At 43.9% G+C, this 24,747-nt stretch overlaps 2 protein-coding genes across 2 annotated transcripts in view; both read right to left on the bottom strand.

Moving 5' to 3' along the window:
• ZNF197 (zinc finger protein 197) overlaps positions 1-8,185 on the bottom strand; it is a 28,794-nt gene extending 20,609 nt beyond the window's left edge. Inside the window, exons 1-3 of the mRNA XM_080672138.1 lie at positions 8,096-8,185; positions 1,662-2,140; positions 323-470 (exon numbers count right to left, since the gene is read on the bottom strand). Coding sequence (XP_080528264.1) covers positions 323-470; positions 1,662-2,051 — 538 coding nt within the window. The 5' untranslated portion in view covers positions 2,052-2,140; positions 8,096-8,185. The remainder of the gene's footprint in view (positions 1-322; positions 471-1,661; positions 2,141-8,095) is intronic.
• Positions 8,186-15,844: 7,659 nt separating this feature from the next.
• ZNF660 (zinc finger protein 660) lies at positions 15,845-24,156 on the bottom strand. The gene is made up of 3 exons (XM_080672143.1): positions 23,984-24,156; positions 21,452-21,535; positions 15,845-17,578 (listed from the first exon to the last, which is right to left on the bottom strand). The coding sequence occupies exon 3, from the start codon at positions 17,397-17,399 to the stop codon at positions 16,404-16,406; it is 996 nt and encodes a 331-aa protein (XP_080528269.1). The 5' UTR covers positions 17,400-17,578; positions 21,452-21,535; positions 23,984-24,156; the 3' UTR covers positions 15,845-16,403.
• Between the last annotated feature and the right edge of the window lie 591 nt (positions 24,157-24,747).

Below are 24,747 nucleotides of genomic sequence, written 5' to 3' on the forward strand. Positions count from 1 at the left end.
GGACCCACGCCGGGTCTCTAGTCTTCTACAAACAAGGAATTCAGAAAGACCCAGAACTCTCATGCCTAGGCAATGATAGCTATAAAGTGACCTACAAACCTTCCTTGTACAGGGCTGGAATAACACAAAGAGCATTAATAGGGATGGATGAAAGGTCAGAGATCCAGAAAAGGACATGAGGGAGAACAGAAAGAGCTTGTCACCATAAAGAATTCATACAAAGGATAGGAGAGGAAGCAACCACCTGGGAGTAGAGAGATAAGCCACAGTAAAAGTCCAAGAAAAGAAAGGAAATCCAAAGCCAGGGCTACTAAATTAGTACCATGGTGAGGATCCTGGAGATTGAACACAGCTGGATCAGTAAGAGGATTTGGGCAAATGTCAGCTGATACGTGGCTCCCTGGAGGTGCCTGAGGATGTGCTGTTCCTGGCATGCTCATGGCCTCCTGGTCCTGGACAAGGACTGGAACCTGGGAACAAACAAAACGAAATAAGCTGGCTCTTCTTGTACCTCCAGAAAACCAACTCACCTAACCACTGTGGACCTCTTTCTGCCCATAATCTAGAACTGTGAGACCAGAGACCCACCTCAAGTATGGAGCATCAGAACAGCAGAAAAACTTTGCCTTGAGAACAATGGAGCTGCCCTCTAGCCCCACTCATGGCACTGGTGACCTCTCCCAGAGGAGACTGAACAGAACAGTGGAAACAGAAGCCAGACCTGCGTGAGGGTTAGGGAGGGAATGGGAAGTAACAAGCAATAATTAAGAGCATGTGTTTTAGCTTCAGCCCTAGTTTTAGACACTCTTCTACTTATTTACCCCTTTACTTATCCCTTCCTGCTCCAATAGAAGGACCACCAGAGTAGGAGTCTAAACATGTGGTTTTGCTGCCAGCTGGATGTCTGGCCTAAGGCAATCCAGTGAACCCTTTTCTGCCTGTTTTCTTATCTCTCAAATGAGGAGGATGGATTAGTGATGTTTAATGAAATATATGGCTCCAAAATTCTTCATTTTTATGATTAAACAAGCCCATCTTTGGTGCCACTGCCAAGTTGAAATTCTGTTTCAGACTTCTAATAGAAATACTTCTAGCGGGCTACAGATTGACAGAGATCTCACATACACACACACTGGGAACTCTGTAAGATCCCAACTTAATAGTCAAGGATATAAAATCTTATCAGAAGCAAATATCTCAACCCAATCCTCTAGCTCACAGAAACCCAAGTAGGGGTACACATGGCAAAGTCTCGCCAGATCTAGAAAGCTTCATTCTTATTCTCTCACTGCCTTTTAACTTCAGGTTCACATCATCACTGCAAACAAAGAATACATAGGCTTCTGTTCAGGAGAACACTTAGCAACCTTATGTTCTTCAGGCTCTTGAACCAAACTCAGCATTAGCAAGCATCACCCAGGAGGACAGAGTGCAGTCAATGACTTTGTGCTGATTCTGAACTGGGCCCAAACACCCCGCTCATAAATTTATTTAACTGCAAAGATATCCTATGGTCTGAATAGCTCATGAACCTGTTTTGATTACCATTAGGGTTGCTAATATGCTATTGTTAATGAAAAAAATCACAGGCTTGCCCTCCAGTCCTGCCTCAATTTTCTCCTTCCTTCCATCCCAAACTCTTCCCCCTCACCCTTTCTCACTTTTAGCACTGGTCCATCGAGGTCTTTCTGCAGCTCTTCTACCAGGGCCACGGCCTCCTCACCACTTCCAGGGCGATGGATCTGCACCCAGGTCCGAATCTCCCCAGGCAAGATGCTCAGGAACTGTTCCAGCACCAGCAGCTCCAAGATCTGGGCCTTGGTGCGCGCTTCTGGCCTCAGCCAACGGCGACAGAGCTCCCGGAGCCGGCTCAGCGCCTCCTGGGGTCCAGCCGTCTCATGGTACCGTAACTGTCTAAAGTGCAGATGGGAGGTCTCCCAAACAGAGGAGCTGCTCCCTTGGAAGCTGGTTCCCCATTTCCAGGTATCATCCTTCCCTTTAACAAGACCCTCTTGTCTCAGAGCATTGTGGGCCCAACTTTCTCTTGTCATTGTCTTTAGTTAAGAAAGCCTCTTCTCCAGGCCCCCTCAATCCTTGCTTGACTTCTTCCTTTAGAGCTTGGAGAACATCATCTACAAAACTTCAAAAATATCATTGTTAAAGTTAGTGCAGTGAAACCACCAAGTTTTCCAGCCCTGTCAGCTCCCAGTGGTGAAGAGAAAATCCCTCAATGCAAGGTTCTAGGCTCGCAGCAGTGCCTCCTTTGACAAAGCCCCCTGCTCAAGGCGCTGGGGACCGACACAGGCAACCAGACCACTGCTGAAACCACAGACATGAAACTCCTTTGGTTTTGACTCACAGCCCGCCTTCCTTTATCCAGTGCTCCAACAATGGGAATCCTGGCTAGCCCTATGTGATTTTACTTTATTTTTTTTAATATATTTTTATTGATTTCAGAGAGGAAGGGAGAGGGAGAGAGAGACAGAAACATCAATGATGAGAGAGAATCACTGACTGGCTGCCTCCTGCATGCCCCACACGGGGATCAAGCCTGCAAATCGGGCATGTGCCCTTGTCCGGAATCGAACCCGGAACCCTTCAGTCCGCAGGCCAATGCTCTATCCACTGAGCCAAACTGGCCAGGGCGCCCTGTGTGATTTTAAACAAGTTACCTCACTTCTGAGTCTGTCTTTTAACCTGAAAAATAGGGGTAATAACAGTTCCTATTTTATACGCTTGTTGTAAGAATTTGATGTCTAAATACACTTTGTTTTTGAACAGTGCCTGGTATATAGATTCAAATGTTAGTTAACCTTCTGTAACTTGCATTCTTTCCTATGTTCTGTGGAGTCAACAAGTAACTATGGTCTTAATCCTGATACAATTTTCTTATTACAAAACAGAAAACTTGTAAAACCAGAAAACACACACGAAACTAGGAATAATCCCTGCTGTGTTCAGGACAGTGTTGTTCCAGTCCTTGCTCTCTGTACCAGTTTGGAGCACGAGACTGGACCCAACTGTACTGCTCTGGAACTGACTTCCCACACGTATTGTTGTGAACGTAATATTAAGTAGTCATCATTATTTTTAAGAGCACATGAGTCCATTCATACTTAAAGGGTCCCCTGTTATATTATACACTTAAATTGTTTATCATAATGACTATCCTTGCTAATAAATTTTTGGTTACAAATATGTTTCTCTCTTCAGGAAAAATTCCTAGAAAAAAAACTGTTGGGCCAAAAAAGGTATAGTTTAAATACCTTTTCAGCCCTAGCTGGTTTGGCTCAGTGGATAGAGCGTCGGCCTGCGGACTGAAAGGTCCCAGGTTTGATTCCGGTTAAGGGCATGTACCTTGGTTGTGGGCACATCCCCAGTAGGAGGTGTGCAGGAGGCAGCTGATCGATGTTTCTAACTCTCTATCCCTCTCCCTTCTTCTCTGTAAAAAATCAATAAAATATATATATTTTAAAATAAAATAAATACCTTTTCATATATCACTGATACATATGCATGTGTTATATCTGTATCAGTGATATAGGACAGCACCTTCATTAATTTTATTTAGCATGCTTATATGAGCAATGGAGGCAGAAATATAAATACAATTTCAATATAATGTGTAAGTATAATTAATAGGAGGGCAAACAAGCACAGAAAGAATTCATGGAAGTAATCTTGGAATGGGCTTTAAAGGAAAAATTTTAAAAAAACACTGGAATATTAGGAAAGCCATTCCAGGAAGAAACATAATTTCAAAATCAAGGGAGGGACATACAGCTCTGTTAGAAATATGCTTTTCAAGCCAAAAAAGGGAAGTAAGCTCTAGAGGTAAGGTTGCAGGAGCAGAGCAGAGAAATAAACAGAAGTCAAATTCTAAGGACTGTTGAGAGGCAGAACAAGGTGATCATGTACTGCACGTGGCAAACACCAGTAAAAAGGTTTTACATTTTTCTTTTTGTAATTCTCTTTTCTCACAAATGATAGAACACCATGAATCACGTTCTGCATCTTCTTTCCTCAATTAACAATGTATCTTATCGGATCTTCCTTGTTGGTACATAGCTCCTCCCACTTTTTTAATTTCTTTATTGATTAAGGTATTACATATGTGTCCTCCTCCCACTTTTTATGAATGCATTTACCCAACTCCAACACTGATCCAAAAATAAACAACTCATAAGCTGGATTTCATTAAAACAAAAAACTTCTGACCTGCAAAAGGCAATGTCAAGAGAATAACAGTCCTTTGTATGAAAGTCTTTAACTGGGAAAAAATATTTGCAAAAGACACTCATATCTGACAAAGGACTGTTATCCTTTGTATATTTCATACAAAAAACTCTTAAAACGCAACAATAAAACAACTCAATTAAAAAACGGCCCTAAGATTTTAACAAACATCTCATGAAAGAAGATATATAGATTCCAAATAAGTGCATGAGAAAATATGCTCCACATCATATGTCATCAGGGAAATGCAAATGAAAACAACAACGAGATGCCACTACACACCTACTAGAATGGCCAAAATCCAGAACACTTACAGCATTAAATGCTGGTGAGCATGTGGAGCAACAAGAACTCTCATTCATTGCTGGTGGGAATGCAGAATAGAATACGTGTTTTGGAAGACAATTTGGCAGTTTCTTACAAAACTAAACATACTCTTACCATATTACCTAGCACTTGTACCCCTTGATATTGGAAGGAGTTGAAAATATATATTCACACAAAAACCTGCACAGAGATGTTTACAGTAGTTTTATTCATAATTGCCAACACCTAGAAGCGACGCAGATGTCCTTCCGTAGGTGAATAAACTGTGGCACATCCAGACAATGGAATACTATTCAATACTAAAAACAAACAAAACAAGCTATTAATCCATGAAAAGACGCAGAGGAAACTTAAATGCATAATACTAAATGAAAACAGCTAATCTGAAAAGAAGACTATATACTGCACAATGCCAACTATATGGTATTTTTGAAAGGCAAAACTATGGAGACCATAAGAAGATCAGTGGTTGCCAGGGGAAGGGGGAAAGAGGAAAGACTAGGCAGAGCATAGAGGATTTTTAGAGCAGTGAATCTACTCTGTATGATACTATAGGGTGGGGCAAAAATAGGCTTACAGTTGTTCATATGGAAAATAAAACAATCTATAATAATGAAAACGTAATATGCGAATTAGACGGGACAACCTTCTGGACGAAGCCAGGACTACGAGGGAAGCCCGGGTCCCGGGTGCCAGAGGGAAGCTGGTGCTGGCAGCTGGGGAAAGGAAAACCTACTCTTGCACCAATTTCATGCATTGGTCCTCTAGTAATCCCATATAATAAAAGGCTAATATGTAAATCGACCAAACGGTGGAACAACTGGTCGCTATGACATGCACTGACCACCAGGGGGCAGACACTCAACTCAGGAGCTGCCCCCTGATGGTCAGTACGCTCCCACAGGGGGAGCACTGCTTAGCCAGAAGCCCAGCTGATGGCTGGTGAGCGCAGCAGTGGTGGTGGGAGCCTTTCCTGCTTCCGCAGCAGCACTAAGGATGTCCGACCACCGTTAGTCGGACATCCCCCGAGGGCTCCCGGACTGCAAGAGGGCGCAGGCTGGGCTGAGGGATCCCCCCACCCCTACCCCCAGTGCATGAATCTCATGCACCAGGCCTCTAGTTAAATAATAATACAAGAGAAAACTCTGTGTTTTTTTTTTGTTTTTTTTTTAATATATTTTATTGATTTTTTTACAGAGAGGAAGGGAGAGGGATAGAGAGTTAGAAACATCGATCAGCTGCCTCCTGCACACCCCCTCTACTGGGGACGTGCCCGCAACCAAGGTACATGCCCTTGACCGGAATCGAACCTGGGACCTTTCAGTCCGCAGGCTGACGCTCTATCCATTGAGCCAAACCGGTTTCAGCGAAAACTCTGTTTTTTTGTACTCACAACTGTAAACCTACTTTTGCTCCACCCTGTATAATGGTGGATACATGTCAATATACATTTATCAAAACCCTTAGAATGCTCTAGCTTGTTTGGGTCAGTGGATAGAGCATCGGCCTGTGGACCAAAAGGTCCCGGGTTTGATTCTGGTCAAGGACACATGCCCAGGTTGCGGGCTCAATCCCGAGTAGGGGGCGTGCAGGAGGCAGCTGATCAATGATTCTCTCTCATCATTGATGTTTCTATCTCTCCCTCTCCCTTCCTCTCTGAAATCAACAAAAATATATTAAACAAACAAACAAAAAGCCCCATAGAATATACAACACAAAGAGTGAACCCTAATGCAGTCTAAGGATTTTATATAATGCATAAGTTCTAACAAATGTACCACTTTGGTAGGGGATGTTAATATGGAAAAGGCTATGAATGAGTGGGGCCAGGGAGTACAGAGGAACTCTCTCTGTACCTTCTATTCAATTTTCCTGTGAACCTAAAGCTGCTCTAAAAAATAAAGCCTATTAAATACACACATACATTTAGTCTGAAAAAATGGGTTTCTAAATGATGTTCTACAGTAAATTACCAGAACTCTTATTTACTCTTACTTTGCAGATGCAAGTAACAAATATTTAAACATACATTCTGTTTGCTTCTAACAAAAGGTTTGTGAGCCATGGTTAAGAAGAACAAAAAAGGCTCAGCGTAGCTGATTCACTGAACAAGTTAAGCTGCATGAGTAAGTTCTGAATTCAGGGGCTCTAATTCCAAAAGTCCAAAATAATGCCAACTGAGACAAGACTTCTGAAACCCAAACTATTAGGAAGCAATGGTTTTCAAATGACCTTTCATTATTAAGTTTTAATTGGGCAAGCTGTAAAACGATAACAAAACCATAATGATATACACATAGTCACTGACATGTTAGCAACGACCTTTCTTGCAAAGGGCAACACTTATTTTGAGTTTTAGGGTTTCAGTAGTGTTAAATATAGGGTGTCCTAAAAAAATGTATACACACTTCATCAGCGCATAACGCACTTATTTCCACTCCTTTTCAGGTTTAACTGACTTGAAATCAGTTAAGCCAGACTAAGCTTTAAACAAAATTTATCCTCAAGTGCCACTAGATAGTTGTTGTTTTTTTTTTTTTATGGGGATACATAAGAGATAAAGTTTAAGGCACAAAACCAACAACCGTGGACGGACTGAGGGCGCACAAATACTGAACGAAATGATTCTTGATTCCATTGCTTCCTGTTATCAGCAGTGCCTGGGCCAGAATGGTTATGTTTGAAAACAGGCATTGGCAAAAAAAAGAATTCATTTCTGTAGCAGGGGTCCTCAAACTTTTTAAACAGGGGGCCAGTTCACTGTCCCTCAGACCGTTGGAGGGCCGGACTATAGTTCAAAAAAAAAACTATGAACAAATTCCTATGCGCACTGCGGCCCGGGACCAGTCGGCTGCTAAGCAGGACAGGCAGCGGCACCTGGCGGGCGGGATAAATGTCCTCGGCGGGCCGCATGTGGCCCGCGGGCCGTAGTTTGAGGACCCCTGCAAGGTGTTCTAAATTTTGAAAATGAACTGTATGTTAATAAACATTGACTTTATAATCACTCAAAGTGTGTATACTTTTGGGGGGCGGGAGGAGACACCCTGTATATTTTCTGAAGTAATGGTGGCACAGGTAGTCTAAGTTTGCTTTTTAAATACCATTATATTACAAAATTAAAGGATGGGACTTGGTCCATCCCTCAAGGAAGAGAAAAAAGTCCCCAGAAGTCCGGGAGCCTCTGCTCCAGGCACGTCTCCAGGTGTGTCTGGGCATCAGATTGGGGAAGAGCAGCCCGGCCTCGGCTGGGGACCCCGGCTGCCGGGCTGCGTCCTCCCAGGGGCAATACGTGCTATGGGGCTCGGGCACGGGGCCACACACAGGCTCCTCGGTGCTGTCCTCAAAACCTCCCAAGCCCGCAGCTGCCCAAGTCGAGGCCGCAGCGCCCACCTCCACTCCGAGCCGAGGAGGGACAGCACGGCGGTCAGCGGCGGCGAGGAGCGCGGGCGAGGACAGCGCCGCCCGGCGAGCTCCGACGCGCACCCGGGACGCCCTCCGCGCATGCCCACCCGCTCCCAGCCCACCCGCTCACCCGGGCATCCGCGGCGGCTCCGGCTTTGGGCGCCGTCGCCTGGGCGCCGGGACGCTGGGAGGTGACCTGAGAACTAGACGCGCCGGCAGCGGAGGCCCGGAATAATAGGGGGGGGGGGGGGGAGTCCCCGCGGGGCCCTCGACTTCCGGCTGCTCGCCACGCCCACCCCCCAACTGTCTAGGTCTAGGAAGCCACGTCTCTATGACTCCTCGCTTTCTCCAGAGGAGGCTCGAGTGGCTGAGCTTGGGGGCTCTTGGGTCTTGGTTCCTCCCAGCGAAGGAGTGGGAGGGCTGCTACGTTTCAGACATGAAGGATGCGGGAAGAAGCACGCGGCCCCTGCCCTCAGGACGCCTGTGGCCTCCAGAAGGAGTTGGACCTGTTTTAATTTGCATGTAAATGGAGGTTGTTTGGGAGTAATTTCTCATATTGACCTCCTGGGCACCTTTTCCTCTCTATTCTTGAACCTATGCATTTTTAAAAAAATATATTTTATTGATTTTTTACAGAAAAGAAGGGAGAGGGAGAAAGAGTTAGAAACATCGATGAGAGAGAAACATCAATCAGCCACCTCCTGCACACCTGCTACTGAGGATGTTGAAACCAAGGTACATGCCCTTGACCGGAATCGAACTTGGGACCCTTCAGTCTGCAGGCCAACACTCTATCCACTGAGCCAAACCGGCCAGGGCAAACCTATGCATTTCTTACCGTAAGTAATAACATGGCTAAAAATGACCCCCTCGTGAATTCATTTACTTGTAGGTGTATCTCTTGCCCAAGTGATGAGATAATGCACCACTTTACTTCTGAGAAGTAAGATCTACACAACTCCCATGTTTGTGGTTCTCCTGTCCTACTCTGTCTTAATTTGGCAGGAGGGCACAGGTATCTTCCTTTTTGGGGAGGTAAGAATTATACCAGATCCTTTGTCATAGATCAGTCACATACCAATTTGCATTAAAAGCAACCCTGGTAGAATGCAGTTTGTTTGTTTTGGTAATCCTCACCAGTAGATATTTTCCGTTTGAGTTTTAGAGAGGGAGGGAGGGAGGTGGGATGGGGGTGTGGTGGGGGTAGAACACATCGATTGGTTGCCTCCCCCACACACCCCTACCACAAGGCAGGATCGAACCTGCAATCAAGGTAGAGGTACCCTTGACCAGGAATTGAACCCGCAACCCTTAGGTGTCAGGCTGACCCTCTAACCACGGAGAAACACCAGCCCCATGAGTGGAGTTTTATAGAAAGTTGAGAAACACATTAACATTCAGACTGGGATTTCCATATTAGTTGATCAAGGTTCTGAGATCTTAGCCCCACCTTGAACTGTCTGCACTCTGCCTGCAGCCTCTTCTCAACTATCCTGATGATGTTTGTGCCCTTACACCAGCTAAACATAACTTTGTTTCCTCAGATAAGGTCCTATGGAAAATATCCGCAACAAAGAACAAATCTCAGTCACCTCCAAAGGGCATTTATTGGGTTGACATACTTATCAGGGGTTTTCAAAGAAACAGAACCAATAGGAGGAGATGGATGTAATGAATTGGCTCACACGATTATGGAGGCTGAGAAGTCCCAAGATCTTCAGTCCACAAGTTTGAGACCCAGGAGAGCCGAAGGTATAGTTTGAGTCCAAGTCTAAAGGCCTCAGAACAGGAAAGCTGATGGTGAAAATCCCAGACTGAGTCCAAAAGCAAGAGAAGACCAATGTCCCAGCTCAAAAACAGGCAGAAAGAGAACAAATCCTTCCACTACATTTTTGTTCTATTCAGGCTTCCAACAGATTGGATGAGGCCTAACCATATTAGGGAGGGCAATCAGCTTTACTCAGCCTACTAATTCAAATGCTAACCTCATCCAGAGACACCCTCATAGACACATCCAGAATAATTTTATATATATATATATATATATATATATATATATATATATATTTTATTGATATTTTACAGAGAGGAAGGGAGAGGGATAGAGAGTTAGAAACATCGATGAGAGAGAAACATCGATCAGCTGCCTCCTGCACACCTCCTACTGGGGATGTGCCCGCAACCAAGGTACATGCCCTTGACCGGAATCGAACCTGGGACCCTTCAGTCCGCAGGCTGACGCTCTATCCACTAAGCCAAACCGGTTTCGGCTCCAGAATAATTTTTAACCAAATATCTGGGCATTCTATAGTCAAGCTGGCCCATAAAATTAACCATCACACCTAGATTCCTCCAACTATAGTTTAGAGTATTAGTTACAGAATAGTTTATCTAGGCCCTGAAGGGCACCCATGGTGGATAGATTCTAGTCAGTGTCACTTAGAAGAACTCAGATTTGGATGTCTATCTTGGAGATAACCCCCACCCACATCCACACCACCACCCACCTTTACATCCTCAGGGATGAGTCTTGTAGGAATGAGGGAACTCATAATAAAGGGAAAGTTGAAAAAGGGGACAGGCCACCTGAGAAAAGCCAAACCATTTCTATTCTAATTGCATTATGATCACTGTAGAGGACATCAGTGCACTGTCTGGATTCCTCTAACTCAGTGGTCGGCAAACCACGGCTCGCGAGCCACATGCAGCTCTTTGGCCCCTTGAGTGTTCTAACGCCACTTCTTCAAAATAGACTCGCCCAGGCGGAAAACCAACTTCTGCGCATGGGCGATGAAGTTTCCATCACACTGTACGTGCGCGCCCGCACGTGGTATTTTGTGCAAGAGCCACACTCAAGGGACCAAAGAGCTGCATGTGGCTCGCAAGCCGCGGTTTGCCGACCACTGCTCTACCTGGTCCCTTTCTCTCCAACTCAGTGGAGGTGCAGGCAGAAAACTCTCAATTGCCTGCCCTCTCCAGGAACTACCTTAGTTCCAAACACAGTCAGCTGAAGAAGTCTACCTCACTCAAGATCATGCTTCCCCCTTCCTGGTAATGTGGTAGAGCTTGTATTCAATGACTTGTCAATGAAGGGATATAAAGGCCCAGGCTTCTCACCTCAAGTTTGGGCAATTTTGAAAGGTTTTCCCAGTCTAACTGAGGCTGAAGCCAACATAGGCACACGAGTAATTCTGTGACTGCAACACAGCTAACTTCTCCCACTACTAATCCCACTTTCTTCCTTCCCTACAGGTGTCAAGCCCAGTTACACTCTCCAGTAAATTTGCTGCATGTTATCCTGTCTTGAGTTTACCCCCGAGAAAGCTCAACAATTTGATAACTCAAATTTTTAAATCGTTACTTTTTAAAATAACTGTCCCATGTATACTTAGAAATGTACATGCCTAATTTCATGTTATTTTCACTGGGGTGTAGCCCTGTAAACATCTGGGCAGCTTCTAGAGATCTCAGTTCCAATTCTCCACCTCTTCAAAGCCCCAAAACTCAAATTCTGCCCTTGCAGCTGAGAAAATCTCAGTCCCTTGGACCAAGATCACCAAACTGCCTCATATCACGCAGGCATCATCACCCATTTCCTTTCTGGCCTCCACTTCATTTTATTTTATTTTTATATATTTTATTGATATTTTACAGAGAGGAAGGGAGAGGGATAGAGAGTTAGAAACATCAATGAGAGAGAAACATCGATCAGCTGCGCACACCTCCTACTAGGGATGTGCCCGCAACCAACGTACGTGCCCTTGACCGGAATCGAACCTGGGACCTTTCAGTCCGCAGGCTGACGCTCTATCCACTGAGCCAAACTGGTTTCAGCTCCACTTCATTTTAGTCTCTGAGGATTTATGTCACTTTCTTAAAAGTCCTTTTAAAGGATGTTTACGTTTTATCTAGTATTTCAGGTTGTTTTGTAGCCAACAGGCATTATGATTATCTGGCTTGCAATATTGTTATATTATATCTTTTAAAAACATGAATCTTGCCCAGCCAGTGTGACTCAGTGATTGAGCATCAACCTATGAACCAGGAGGTCATGGTTTGATTCCCAGTCAGGGCATGAAGGAGGCAGCCAATCAATGATTCTCTCTCATCATTGATGTTTCTGTCTCTCTCCCTCTCCCTCTCTCTGAAATAAAAAAAAAAAAAAAGTATTTTTTTTAAAAACCACCAGGAATCTCTGCTAAATTCTGTGGGTAAGCCAACACTGCAAATGTGACAGCATTTTCTTTCACACTCTGTAAACTGGTTGCAAATTTGTCATGATTATACAAACTTTGGTATATGTCTCAATAATTTTGTGATCCACAGGCTCTTCTGAGGAAAAATGAATAATTATTACAAAAACAGTCATGTGAGGAGAGAACGCTCCTAATGAAGTTTTTTCTTCAATCCCCATTGAGGAAGTTTTGTTTTATACAGATTTCTAGGCCCTGCTCCAGATGTGCTGATTTGGTGGGCACGGGAAATGTGTTTGAATGTGTGAAATTACCTCCTGTGATTTCCAGATTTGGGGTCCACTGGCCTTAGTTTCAAAGACTGCTTACAGCTTTTGCATGTCTGCAATCCACACAAACTGTGCCACGTGGACTTGAAATGGTCACTGGGAGGCGTGAGAACCAGTCAGGTCCTGTATCTACGTGTCAGAAAGGAGTCTGCCACCTCCTTTTTTGCCCCTCACAAACCTACCTTCTGACGTGAAAATGGACTCTGGGAACAAGGCAGGTTTCATACAGCCAAGGGAGGTCCACGTAATAGTACAGGTTTGAAACTCAGATGAGGCCAGAGAGGAGGTGGGATAAGTGGCTGTACAAGTCTTCAGAGAAACTAACAGAGGACACTATATAATGGCTCCTGAGCTTTCATTTACATATTACAAGTATGAAAACAAGCCTGCATTTGAATCAGAAACAAGCCAGAATCACTTCTTCATTCCAAAGATATCTGCTTAAAGAAAAGCAAATGGACCTGTATGCTTCCTATTCTGAACAAAGGAAGGAAGCGAAAAGAAAAAGAAAAATCGGTGATATTTATAACAAGTAAATAACAACAGATATTTATTGGCAAAATTATAACTACTTCCTGCAAAAACAATTTCATGACTCCAGTTTTATAACTTCAGAGGAGATTAAAAACAGTCTAGTTTCTAAAAACAATCTAATAATATGAGGATACTATTTTGTCTATATTCGATTGAAAAAAACACAATGAAGTCTGTGGCTGAGGATACAGAGTTAAAATTTAGTCTTCTGGGATTTAGATTCAACAGAATTACTCAGCTATTTAATGCTCCTTTCGGTTTCAGTTTTCTTCGCAGTTCCCAGTAAGACCTGACACAGTACACGCCATCAATGAACAGTACCTCTAAGCCTAGGGAGACACTCCCCTCTCTATGCAAGAATCTTTCTTTCATATTTCCCTTTAATCGAGGCTATATAAAATGAGACTTTCACACTTCTTCTCACAACTAAAAAGAAATATATGTGCCTGGCCAGTGTGGCACAGTCGTTGAGCACTGACCCATGAACCAGGAGGTTACAAGTTCGATTCCAGGTCAGGGCACATGCTTGGGTTGCTGGCTTAATCCCCGGTCAGAGGGGCGTGCAGGAAGCAGCCAATCAATGTTTCTCTCTCACTGATGTTTCTATCTCTATCCCTCTCCCTTCCTCTCTCTCTAAAAAAGAAACATATGTGTTTCTATTCTACACAAGAACAATTCTACACAACCAAGATGTCTGTGGCTAAAAATAATGCCTCTTCATATTCCCAAGGATTCTGTCCAATCCCCTGAATGCAGCAATCTGTTCCAGACCCTCTAAACCTTACTTTGAATAATTATGCAAGGAGGGACTATTATATAATAAAATTATGTGTAAGACACTATCTTATGAAAATATAACAAAGCCACCCCTAGCCGGTTTGGCTCAGTGGATAGAGCGTCGGCCTGCAGACCAAAAGGTCCTAGGTTCAATTCCGGTCAAAGGCACGTACTGGGCCCTGGTCAGGGCTTGTGTAAGAGGCAACCAATCGATGTGTCTCTCTCACATGGATGCTTCTCTCTGTCTTTCCCTCTCTCTTCCACTCTCTAAAAATCAACAGAAAAAATATCCTCAGGTGATGATTAAAAAAAAGAAAATAGGACAAAGCTAAATAAGTCCCCTTTTACACAAATATACCCTTCATACTTTCCATTTCCTCCTTTCCAGTAACAGCAAAGAATATATATATGTATATATATTCCCTAAAACTAAATTATAATCCACAAATCTAACTCAGAAAAGACCAATGGCATCTTCCTTATAAAACCATGATGAAATAATCACCTTTCACAGAAGTGGCTACTCAGAAGAATCCCAACTGGTCTCCCACTCACATATAAAACCACCAGGGTGGGCTGAGGCACTTTGGTATAAGGAAGAAAGCACGGACTTGAAAGTCAGATCTGAGTTCAAATCCTGACTCCAACCATTAATTAGCCCATCACCTAACCTCACTGAGACTCAATTTTCTTGTACAAAAGTTAAAAGGGTTAAACAAGAGAACACCTCCTCAAAAGTTTCTGAAACAATACATTACTATGTGCATAAGACAAATGGCATTAGACTTAGGGATTCACTACCTGCAAAGAAAGAGAAACGAATGGCCGAGTTAAGTACAGGGAGATTCTAAGTGTTCCCGGATGGATTTTGAGCTACGGACTTAAAAGTTTAAAATGCTGGTTGAAAATGGTCTAAGGCCTTCTCAGAGGGCTGGACATAAAGGCAGAGGAAGCTCGTGAGCACCTGCAGAAGTGACTGCTCAGCATCCCTTCCTCCTCCTGGGAAAGGCTTTCCTCACTGACAAAAGGAGAAAGGAACCAGATGAGAAAGTCTCAGCCCCTTTCCTCACGTCTTGAGTTTGAAGGAGTTGTGGGAAGAGCATGAAGCTGTGGCCATCATCCTGCAACCATGGGGCTGCAAAAAAAAAAAAGAAAAGAAAAAAAAAGAAAGCCACCGTGCTGAAAATTACGCAGTTAAGATGGAAGTTTGATAAACTGCTGAGTTGCCAAACAAAATTTGGAACTGTTTACCTCTAGACTTTCCCTTAAGTAAACAATGTTCTTAAGGTTTCGGTACTTGGCATCGTGTTCATTACACCTGAAAATATCCTAAATGCCACCTTAGGGAAAACTGTTCTGTAATGACTCTTGCTAAGTGTTTAGAAACACTGCTCCAACATCCTATACTTAAGCAATTATTATTTACCACATGCCAAGCTTGTCACACATGACATGCATTATGATCTCATTTAATACGACAACCCTATGAGGTAGGTAGTCAGTCCCTTTTTACAAATACATCTTAGCTAGGAGGAAACTGACAAGCTAGTGTGTCAATTTGGGAATAGAACACGTGTGTCTCTGACCCCAAAGTCTACACTGTTAGCTACTAAACTCTACGTAACATGTGGACGCATCTTCTCCTGCTTTTAGGTTATGCTATCTCTTGAAAGGTTATGGACCTGCAATTGTTTCAGTTTCATAAGGACACATCTTGCTGGTTTTGTAGACATATTGAGCAGATGGAGCCTTGGTGGATCTCTATTATCTGCGGATCCATCTACAACTGTGGGAGAGGAGGATATAGTAAATGTTTGCTGTATTCTAATAACCTAACAGTGTGTAAATGGACATACATTTTATTGACAACTATAAAGTCAGCTTGTCTTAAAGCTGAAAAAAGGCCAAGGACTGGTGTTTATGCTTTTACTAAACAGGAAACAGGCTCTAAAAGGAAGTGACTTGCTCATGGTTGCACTGCTACCACATGGCAGTGTGTGGATTTTAGAGTCTATGTTCCATGCACCTTGCCTAACACTGTTTAGTGAAAATGAGCATGTATTCATTGCATTTTTAAAATACCATACTTTCCCCTAAATATAAAACTAGTACATTCTCATTGTAGAAAATCTAAAAAATACAGGAAAGTATAAAGAAGAAAATAGAAATCATTTATAAGCCTATCACCCAGAGATAATCACTGTTAAGATTTTAGTTTGGCATTAATTTCCACTTTTTCCCTATGCATAGGTGTGTTTTGTTTTGTTTATAATTTAAATCATATTTCATTGTTTTTTCTTTTATCTTCCACTTTATCCAAATCATTTCCCCCATGGCATTAACTATTCTTTACAAATCTTTACAATGGCTGCAAAACCATTCTATGGATAGACTGTCATTCATTTAAACCCTGTACCATTAAAAACCTAGTGTTCTTCCTTCACTTATATACCTTGCTGGTATGAATTTCTCTTCTGCTAATCCATGTCTATTTCTGACTACTTTCCCTTTATGGATTTTCAGAAATAGAGTTAAGGTTGATGATACTGAAAAACTGCTTTTCTGAGAGGTAGCAATTAGTCCTCCTACCAACAATATATGTTACTTATGAGATTTCTGTCTCCTCAGTATGTTTTCTCTGGTGTTGAATAAGTTGTGAGCTATAACGATAGGCTTTCCCACACTCACTGCATTTATAAGGTTTCTCCTTAGTGTGGGTTCTCAAATGTAGAATAACTTGAGAAGTCTGCCTGAAGGTTTTTCCACATTCATTACATTTATAGGGTTTCTCTCCAGTGTGAACTCTCCGATGATCAATAAGGTTTCGATTAGAAGTAAAAGCTTTCCCACACTCATTACACTTGTAAGGTTTGTCTCTTCGATGAAGTCTCTGATGTTCATGAAGGGTCTTCCTTAAGATGAAAGCTTTTCCACACTCATCACATTCATAAGACTTCTCCCCTGTGTGAATTCTCTGATGGTCCATAATCTTTGTATTAGACACACATGTTTTCCCACACTCCTTGCATTTGTAGACTTTTTTCCCTTTGTGCATTCTCTCATGTTGAGTAAGGTTTGAGCTACGGCTAAAGGCTTTCCCGCACTGGATACACGTGTAGGGCTTCTCCCCAGTGTGAACTCTGTGATGTGAAATGAGACCTGAACTCCGACTAAAAGCTTTCCCACACTCCTTACATTCATAAGTCTTTTCCCCGCTGTGGGTTCCCTGGTGGCGAATGAGGTGTGACTTACCACTGAAAGATTTTCCACATTCACCGCACGTGTAGGGCTTCAGTCCAGTGTGGATTCGCCGATGGACAACAAGGTTGGAGCTGTGACTGAAGGCTTTTCCACATTCCTTACACTTATAGGGTTTCTCTCCTGTGTGGATTCGCTCATGCACTGTAAGGTTTGCACTCTGACTAAAGGCTCTCCCACACTCAGTACATACATACTGTCTCTTTTCAGCCTGAATTCTGTTGGTTGTTGCAGGCTCAGAGCACTGACTACCATCTTTTTCAGATTCTTGGTCACTCACTTCTGGAAGTGTCTTATTGTCTTTAACTGTCTTGTGTTTGAAGCTTCTCATCTTTCTCCTCATTTTCTCTTGCTTAGAGCATCCCAGTGGCCTTCTGAGTCTTCTCTTTCTGTTCAGTGGAGCTTTCTAGATTTTGACTTCCTTGGCAATATCTCTGTGGAGTTCTCTTGAATGTATGAAATTCTAATTTTTTCAGCAATGACACTTTGGAATCAATACCTCCTCAGTCCCAGTTTCACCATCTGACAAAAAGAAACAGAAATCCGACATGTCACCTGTTCTCCATACTAGTGGAAGGAGAACTGTCCAAGGATAACAAGATGTGGTAGACCATAGGATCTCGCATGGAAGAGTTAGTGTTCAAAGGTAAGGGGAACTGATTAAAAAAAAAAAAAAAAAAAAAAAAAGATGAGAAAATGAGGTTAGATATAGAGGCCTAGGTAAAGGCTTATGGACCAATAGGCCCAGCATCAGAATGAGCAATGAGTAGTATAAAATCCAACCTGGCTTCTTCCTAACTCCTAATCTAGTCCCAAGAGAAAACGAACTGAAATATTCTTAGTTCAAACAACTAATCTTCAGATCACTTTGGCTTTTAGTTAGTTCTTGTTGACCTATGCCCCTAGTACCAGTGATACAGTGGCTGGCACAAAATAATTAGTTTCTCAAGGATTCTGTCTTAGGGTGTGCCAAAGATTTCATTTTTGCTCTAGTCCTGATACTAGGCACCTGTCTATCTTGGGTTCTGTCTTGATAAGGAGTAACATAATTCTTGCAATATTGGAACCAAGTCACATCATGGCCTACTCTGCAGGCCTGGTCCATAACTGGATCCAGCTGTATGTGCTAATTCAGTCTGTCTACTTTGCTCCAAGCTATCACTCTGACAGACTGAGTCTTACTGGGTGAACCTGAGAGGCTAAACAGGATTAGTTAAAGCATAGCAGGGGGAAATCTCATAGGGCCTCCTTGCATGGCATTATGATAAAGTTTAGATGGCAAAAGGGTGAAAGTAGGGGATAGTACAATCAAGAGGGGCTGCTCATGAAACCAGGAATGATCAGGAATTTCCCTACATATTTTTGTTTTTCATTTTTATTGAATTTATTGGGGTGACATTGGTTAATAAAGTTATATAGGTTTCAGGTGTACAATTCTATAATACATCATCTGTATATTGTATTGTGTGTTCACCACCCCAAGTCAAGTCTCCTTCCATTACCATTTATCCCCCTTTGCCCTCTTCTACCTCCCTACAGGTTTGATGTGAAACTCTAAACATATATGTAACCCTAGCAGACCTCAAAGCTAGCGGAGGTTGGGTCATAAAAGAAAACTGAAAAATGACCTCATGATACTAACATGACTAATTTTCCTTTTACTGTGTTCCTTTCCAGACTTGTCTATATTCATATTTATATAGTTATAAGTATAGAGTAAATATAATTTTGCAACTTACTTCTTCCACTTAACTTTTTAAAGTATTTTTCCACATTGCTATTTAATCATCCCAGGTGTCTTGTTGATCCCAAGCTCCCCACTTAGCTAGTACAGAAACTATTCTATCCTTAAAGGCTGCTATGGAAAAGGTCAGTCTCCAGCCTTCTGGAGAGGGGCAGCCAGGGAAAATGTTAATAGCCAGATATTTACACAGTTCTGTCACAAAGCAATAAATACCATTATTGAATGCCCCCCCCCCAAAAGACTGTTAATCACTGAATGTGTTCCCCCAAATTCATATGTTGAAGCCCTAATCATAAGGTGATTATATTTGGAGAAGTGACCTCTAAGAAGGTAATTCAGGTTAAATGAGGTCATAAGGGTGGGACCCTAATCTGATAGGATTAGTGTATCTTTATAGGAAGACATATGAGCGCAATTTCACTTGCACTTCTACCCATCCCCGCAAATGCACAAAATGAGGAAAAGCATGTGAGCACACAGCAAGAAGTAGCCATCTGCAAGCCAGGAAGTCCCTACCAGAAACCAAATCAGCTGGTCACCTTGATCTTGGACCTCCAGCCTCCAATACTGTGAGAAAATAAATGTCTAGTGTTTAAGCCACCCAGGCTGTGGTATTTTGTTATGGCAGCCCGAGCAGAATAAAAAAATTATGAAATATATCTGTATTTAAGGAGCTTACAATGGAGTAAATGACAAAACAATAAGAGAGCAAATTATAAATCTACAAAGTCCCCAATCAGGAGACAAAGGGGGCCAGAGGAAGGAGTGATTACTGGGATGCTTAAAATGCATGGGAAAAGGTGCTTTTTCCCAAGGCTAAAAACTTTGGCTCTAGCAGGTTTGGCTCAGTGGATAGAGCAGCCGTGGGCAAACTACGGCCCGCGGGCCGGATCCGGCCCGTTCGGCTGTTCTATCCAGCCCGCGGAGCCGAAAGAGCGGAGGGTTCTCTTGCTCACCCCTCCACTCCTTTACTTTGAATTTATATTAGTTCACACAAACACTCCATCCATGCTTTTGTTCCGGCCCTCCGGTCCAGTTTAAGAACCCATTGTGGCCCTCGAGTCAAAAAGTTTGCCCACCCCTGGGATAGAGCATTGGCCTTCGGACTGAAGAGTCCCAGGTTCGATTCTGGTCGAGGGCATGTACCTTGGTTGCAGGCTCCTTCCCGGCTTGGGCCCTGGTCAGGGTGCATGCAGGAGAAACCAATCGATGTGTTTCTTTCACATCCAATATTTCTCAGTCTTTCCCTCTCTCTAAAAATCAATGGAAAAATATCCTTGGTTGAGGATTTAAAAAAATAAATAAATAAATAAAGGCTAAACTTTGGCTGAGCCCCAGAGGACAAGGAATTGTTTTCTTGAAAACAGGGACAGTGTAGTCAGAAATAAATGGGAGATTATACTATTACATGAAGCTTCATGAAGGCACGATTTCTGTTCATTTTGTTCACCAATGTATTCTTAGCACCTAGCAAGCACTGAAAATTTTTTGTTGTTGTTGAATGAATAAGTGAAAGAATCAAGTTGCCTGAAATGATACCAGCCAGAACACTGAAATTATGAGGGGAAAATTATGGCTATGATTTGATGGTCAATAGGAAACATATTCTGAACAGAGGAATGAAATCTACCTTTAATTTTCTTTCCCCACTCCACAAAAGTATCCCAGTTTGTACGATAAATTTTCTATCGTCCTACCCAAAAATGAAATTAGAAAAAGAATACTCTAGGAAGATTAGCCCAGATGGATTAAAGGTGAAAAAAAAGAAGGAAAGAGGAAAGGAAATGAGTTGGGAGGCAACCTTAGAATGCACTATGGGGGACCATTAGAGGCCTGCCACTTTCTGGGTGCCCAGTAAATGTTTGTTGAAAAAATGAACACACAAATGAGATAGTGAGGTCCTAGGCTAGGAAAATGACAGGATGAGAGAACAATGAAGTCCAGCCGTTACAGGAAAGCATATACACACATCAGAATCTAGAGGATGACTGAAGGAAAGAGTTCAAGGTCATCAGATCTAGGTCTGAATGGTAGTATCACTAAGAGAAACAGGGATGTGGGAAAACCTTTTTTATAAGAGGAGGAATATGTCAGGAATGCAAATTTGAGAATGATCAGACAAAAGCAGTCAAAAAAATGTATAAGCTTGCTAAGATGGAGGTCTTAGTTAGAAGGGCAGGTAGAAAGAAAGAGAAAATGCAACGTGCTATACTGAAGCCCATGGTGGTTCTGAGGGACCTAAGGAGGAAGCAAGACTTGTCAGGAGATGAGGGAGGACTATTCTGAGGAAGTTTCATCAAAAGGAAACCTATCTGCCCTCAACCCACTGCATGGGAAATGCCCTTAGGAACCCTGGAATTCCCAGGGACTAGGGAGGTGGGGTCTTAGCTGGAGAAGTAGAAGGAGGGGCAGATGAGGCCAGAGGGCCAGCAGGACATTAGGGGTATCCAGGCAGCTGTGCACACAAGCACAGTCTCAAGATAACCAGCAAATGGATTAGGACCAATGAGTCCCCACAAATCTCTGACCCACAACTCCCTGAGACTGAGGGGTGAGAGTTCTGATCTCAGGACCACCATTCATTTCAGGCTATAAGGAACCCACAATGGGCAGAATCCCAGCTCTGTGGATAGAGCGTTGTATTCTTTTACCTAGGGAGGTTGTATTCCTTCAATTCGTCAGGATAATCTTCCCGTTCAGGTCTCTCTGAGCAGTGGTCCTTGGTTATTGATTCACTGCAATAGAGTGAAGAATAAGAGGCAACACTTGAAAATAAATTCCAGAGAACCAGGTGAGTAAAATGTAAAAGTTAAAAGGAAGAAAGAAAAAAAGAAAAAGAAAACAAGTAACAGGGACTATTCACTCTTAGGGAAAGGCCTAAGCCTTAAGCATAAAACAAAGGCTGATGGCATAACAGCAAACGGATAGATCTGACCATATAAAAAATTCTGTACTTCAGAAAACACAACAAAACTAATATAAACTAGAGTTGCCTAATACTATCACTACTTGTGTGTACGTCTGTGTCCCTCCTGACATTCCTATGTGGCTCCCACCCAGAGCCTGGCATAAGGAGGGCTCTGTAAATGCTGTGTGATTTGAAATGTTCAGTTAAACAAGTTCAGGATCCTATCGAATTCTATCTAAGGTAGGAATGGTGAGATGTGCATCCTCCACATATGACCATCACCACCCCTTGTCTGCCTGGTTCATGCCTCTGGTGCTCCATACTGTTTGAACACCATGGCAGTGTATTTGCATTCTTGGCACTTCTGTCTCAACAGGGCCATCGAAGGGCCTAAATTCCCTAAGAGATTGACCTAGTCCAACTACTCAGAGATTCTCAGAATGTCAGAGCTGGAAGGAGCCTCCCAGGCCACCTAGTCTTATCTCAAAATGTAGATATGGGGAAACTGGAACTTAGAGTGGAGCTGGGACTCAAGTCCAAGTCTCCCGACAAATTGAGTTCTATTACATCACCCTTATTCCCATCCCCAAACTCTACTACTCAAGGTCCAGAGGGCCCTCCCTCCCCCATACAAGCACACTTCTCTCTCTCTCTCTCCTAGATAGACATCCAGATACGCTCCCTTTCAGCTCTGGTCCCCATATTTTCTAGCAGGCAAGATTCCTGTCCCCAGATGAACTAATTTCACAGTATAGGTCTCACTTGCCCAAGAGAGAAAGGCATCACTCATTCTCTCCTGTGCACAGTGGCCTCACTCCAGCGGATGTACCCAGCACAGATATTGCCTGATCTCTTCCTTAGGTTGGTGAGGAAGTTCCTATTGGGGTCCTGAATCACTGTAAACAGATAGAAATGAGTGAGTTCTCTGAGTGCTGTACTCCAAGTGGACACTCAGGGCAGTGTCCCCTCCCTGGGTACTCCCCTTCCTAGGAAGCAATGAGCAGTAAGGATGATCATTCCTATCCTACATAAAAGGCTAATATGCAAATGACCGAATGGTGGAATGACCCGTCACTATGATGTGCGCTGACCACCAGGGGGCAGACACTCAATGCAGGAGCTGCCCCCTGGTGGTCAGTGTGCTCCCACAGGGGGAGCGCAGCTCCGCCAGAAGCCAGGCTCACAGCTGGCGAGCACAGCGACAGTGGTGGGGTGGCAATGCTAAGGATGTCCAACCAACGGCTTAGGCCCACTAAGCCGTCAGGCGGACATCCTCCCAGGGCTCCCAGACTGTGAGAGGGCGCAGGCCAGGCTGAGGCCCCCCCTCTCCCTGCCAAGTGCATGAATTTCATGCACTGGGTCTTTAGTTTTAAAGATGCAGAAATGAAGCTCCCAGAGGTTGAATGATTTGTCCATGGTCACATGACTAGTGAGAGACAAGCCTTCTGTGTCCATCACACCATGGTCACTCCCTTTCAGCTGCTCCTTTTACATCCAAAAGTCTCCTCTAAGTGCAAAGTGCCTTCCACTGAGAAGTTCTCTGCACTTCAGCCTTCCAAGAAAAGTTTGCAGAAGGGAGAAGAGAGAGGATCTTTGCTGAGTCAATTGCCTTTAGAAACAGGAGCAATAATATGGCTTTAAAAGGATGCTAGAAGGAGATTTTTAAAATAACTACCCATCTCTTAGGATCACCAGGCCTCAACATGTGTTTTGTTTCCCGCTCCAGATTCCCAGACTCTGCTTCTAACTCCTCAAGCTTGTTCCATTTCTTCCCTACCAGAATGTAGCTCTCTCTGCCTTGTACACAATTGAAACCCAGGAGCTAGCATTCTTGGGTAGGTGCTAAGTATTTGTTAAATGGATGAATGAGTAGTAACCCTGGGCAAGACTCTGCCTTCCCCTCTGGGTCCGTTTCCTCACAGGAACACAGGGGGACGGACGGGTGACCTAAGTCAAACACTCAAGGTTCTGGCTCCTTTGGGAGCCTGGGCTGGTTAGACCGCTATTACCAAGGCGGCCCACTGGCCATGGGCGGGGATGACACAGTTCTGTCAGTACCTGCAGCCCGGTCCGAGCGGGCAACCTCGCCTAGCTGGGGACGAAACCCAAAACAAAGGGAAAGTGCCGAACGAGGGGAGAAGGAGGCTCACGACGACCCTTGAGCTGCCTCATCCCAGTCTCCGCAGCGGGCAGCGGTGGAGGAGGGGCTCCCGACCGGTGTCCCCCCCACAGTCCCAGAACCCCGCCCGGACCCCCACGCCAGGCTGCCACATACCCCTCGCCGAAAGCTCACATCATGGAACAAAGCGCAGAAAGAATTACGTCATCGACACCCCATTAACTTGCATCCCAACCCTCTGGCTTTTCTAGGCACCGGGAGGTCCCGCCTCTCAGTGCGGAGGAGGCTGGAGTCCTTTCGCCCCTTCGCCAGCTAGTCCGTACGCCTGCGCTCTGGCCCCGCCTCCCACCCGAGTTTTGCCCTACTATTGGCTGGGAGGACGAAGAACTTGGAGGGCTCAGCCAATAGAAGGAGGACCCTGGAAGGGGTGGAGCCTGAGAAAGAGATTTGGGTAGGGAGCGGAGGGGAGCCAAGCTCCTGGGCGGCCAGGTGGCGCGCCTGGAACTGAGGCTCCCTGAAGCCCCCGCCAGCTCTGCTCTGGCTGCTGAGCGGAAAAGTCATCTTTCTTTCTACAGATCCTGCGCCTTCCAGTCTCAAAGCTAGGAGACTGTTTGTCAGCAGCATATAAAAATTACTTTTGGGCCGAAGCCGGTTTGGCTCAGTGGCTAGAGCGTTGGCCTGCTGGCCTGCGGGCTGAAGGGTCCCAGGTTCGATTCCGGTCAAGGGCATGTACCTTGGTTGTGGGCACATCCCCAGTAGGGAGTGTGCAGGAGGCAGCTGATTGATGTTTCTCTCTCTCTCCCTTCTTCTCTGTAAAATATCAATAAAATATATTAAAAAAAATACTTTTGGGGGCCTACTATGTCAGTGTTCCAGGTTCTGTGGATACAGTACAGCAGGGAAGGAAATAAACTCGCTGC

This window comes from Plecotus auritus, assembly GCF_963455305.1.
Source record: "Plecotus auritus genome assembly, chromosome: 6".
NCBI classification, from domain to species: domain Eukaryota; kingdom Metazoa; phylum Chordata; class Mammalia; order Chiroptera; family Vespertilionidae; genus Plecotus; species Plecotus auritus.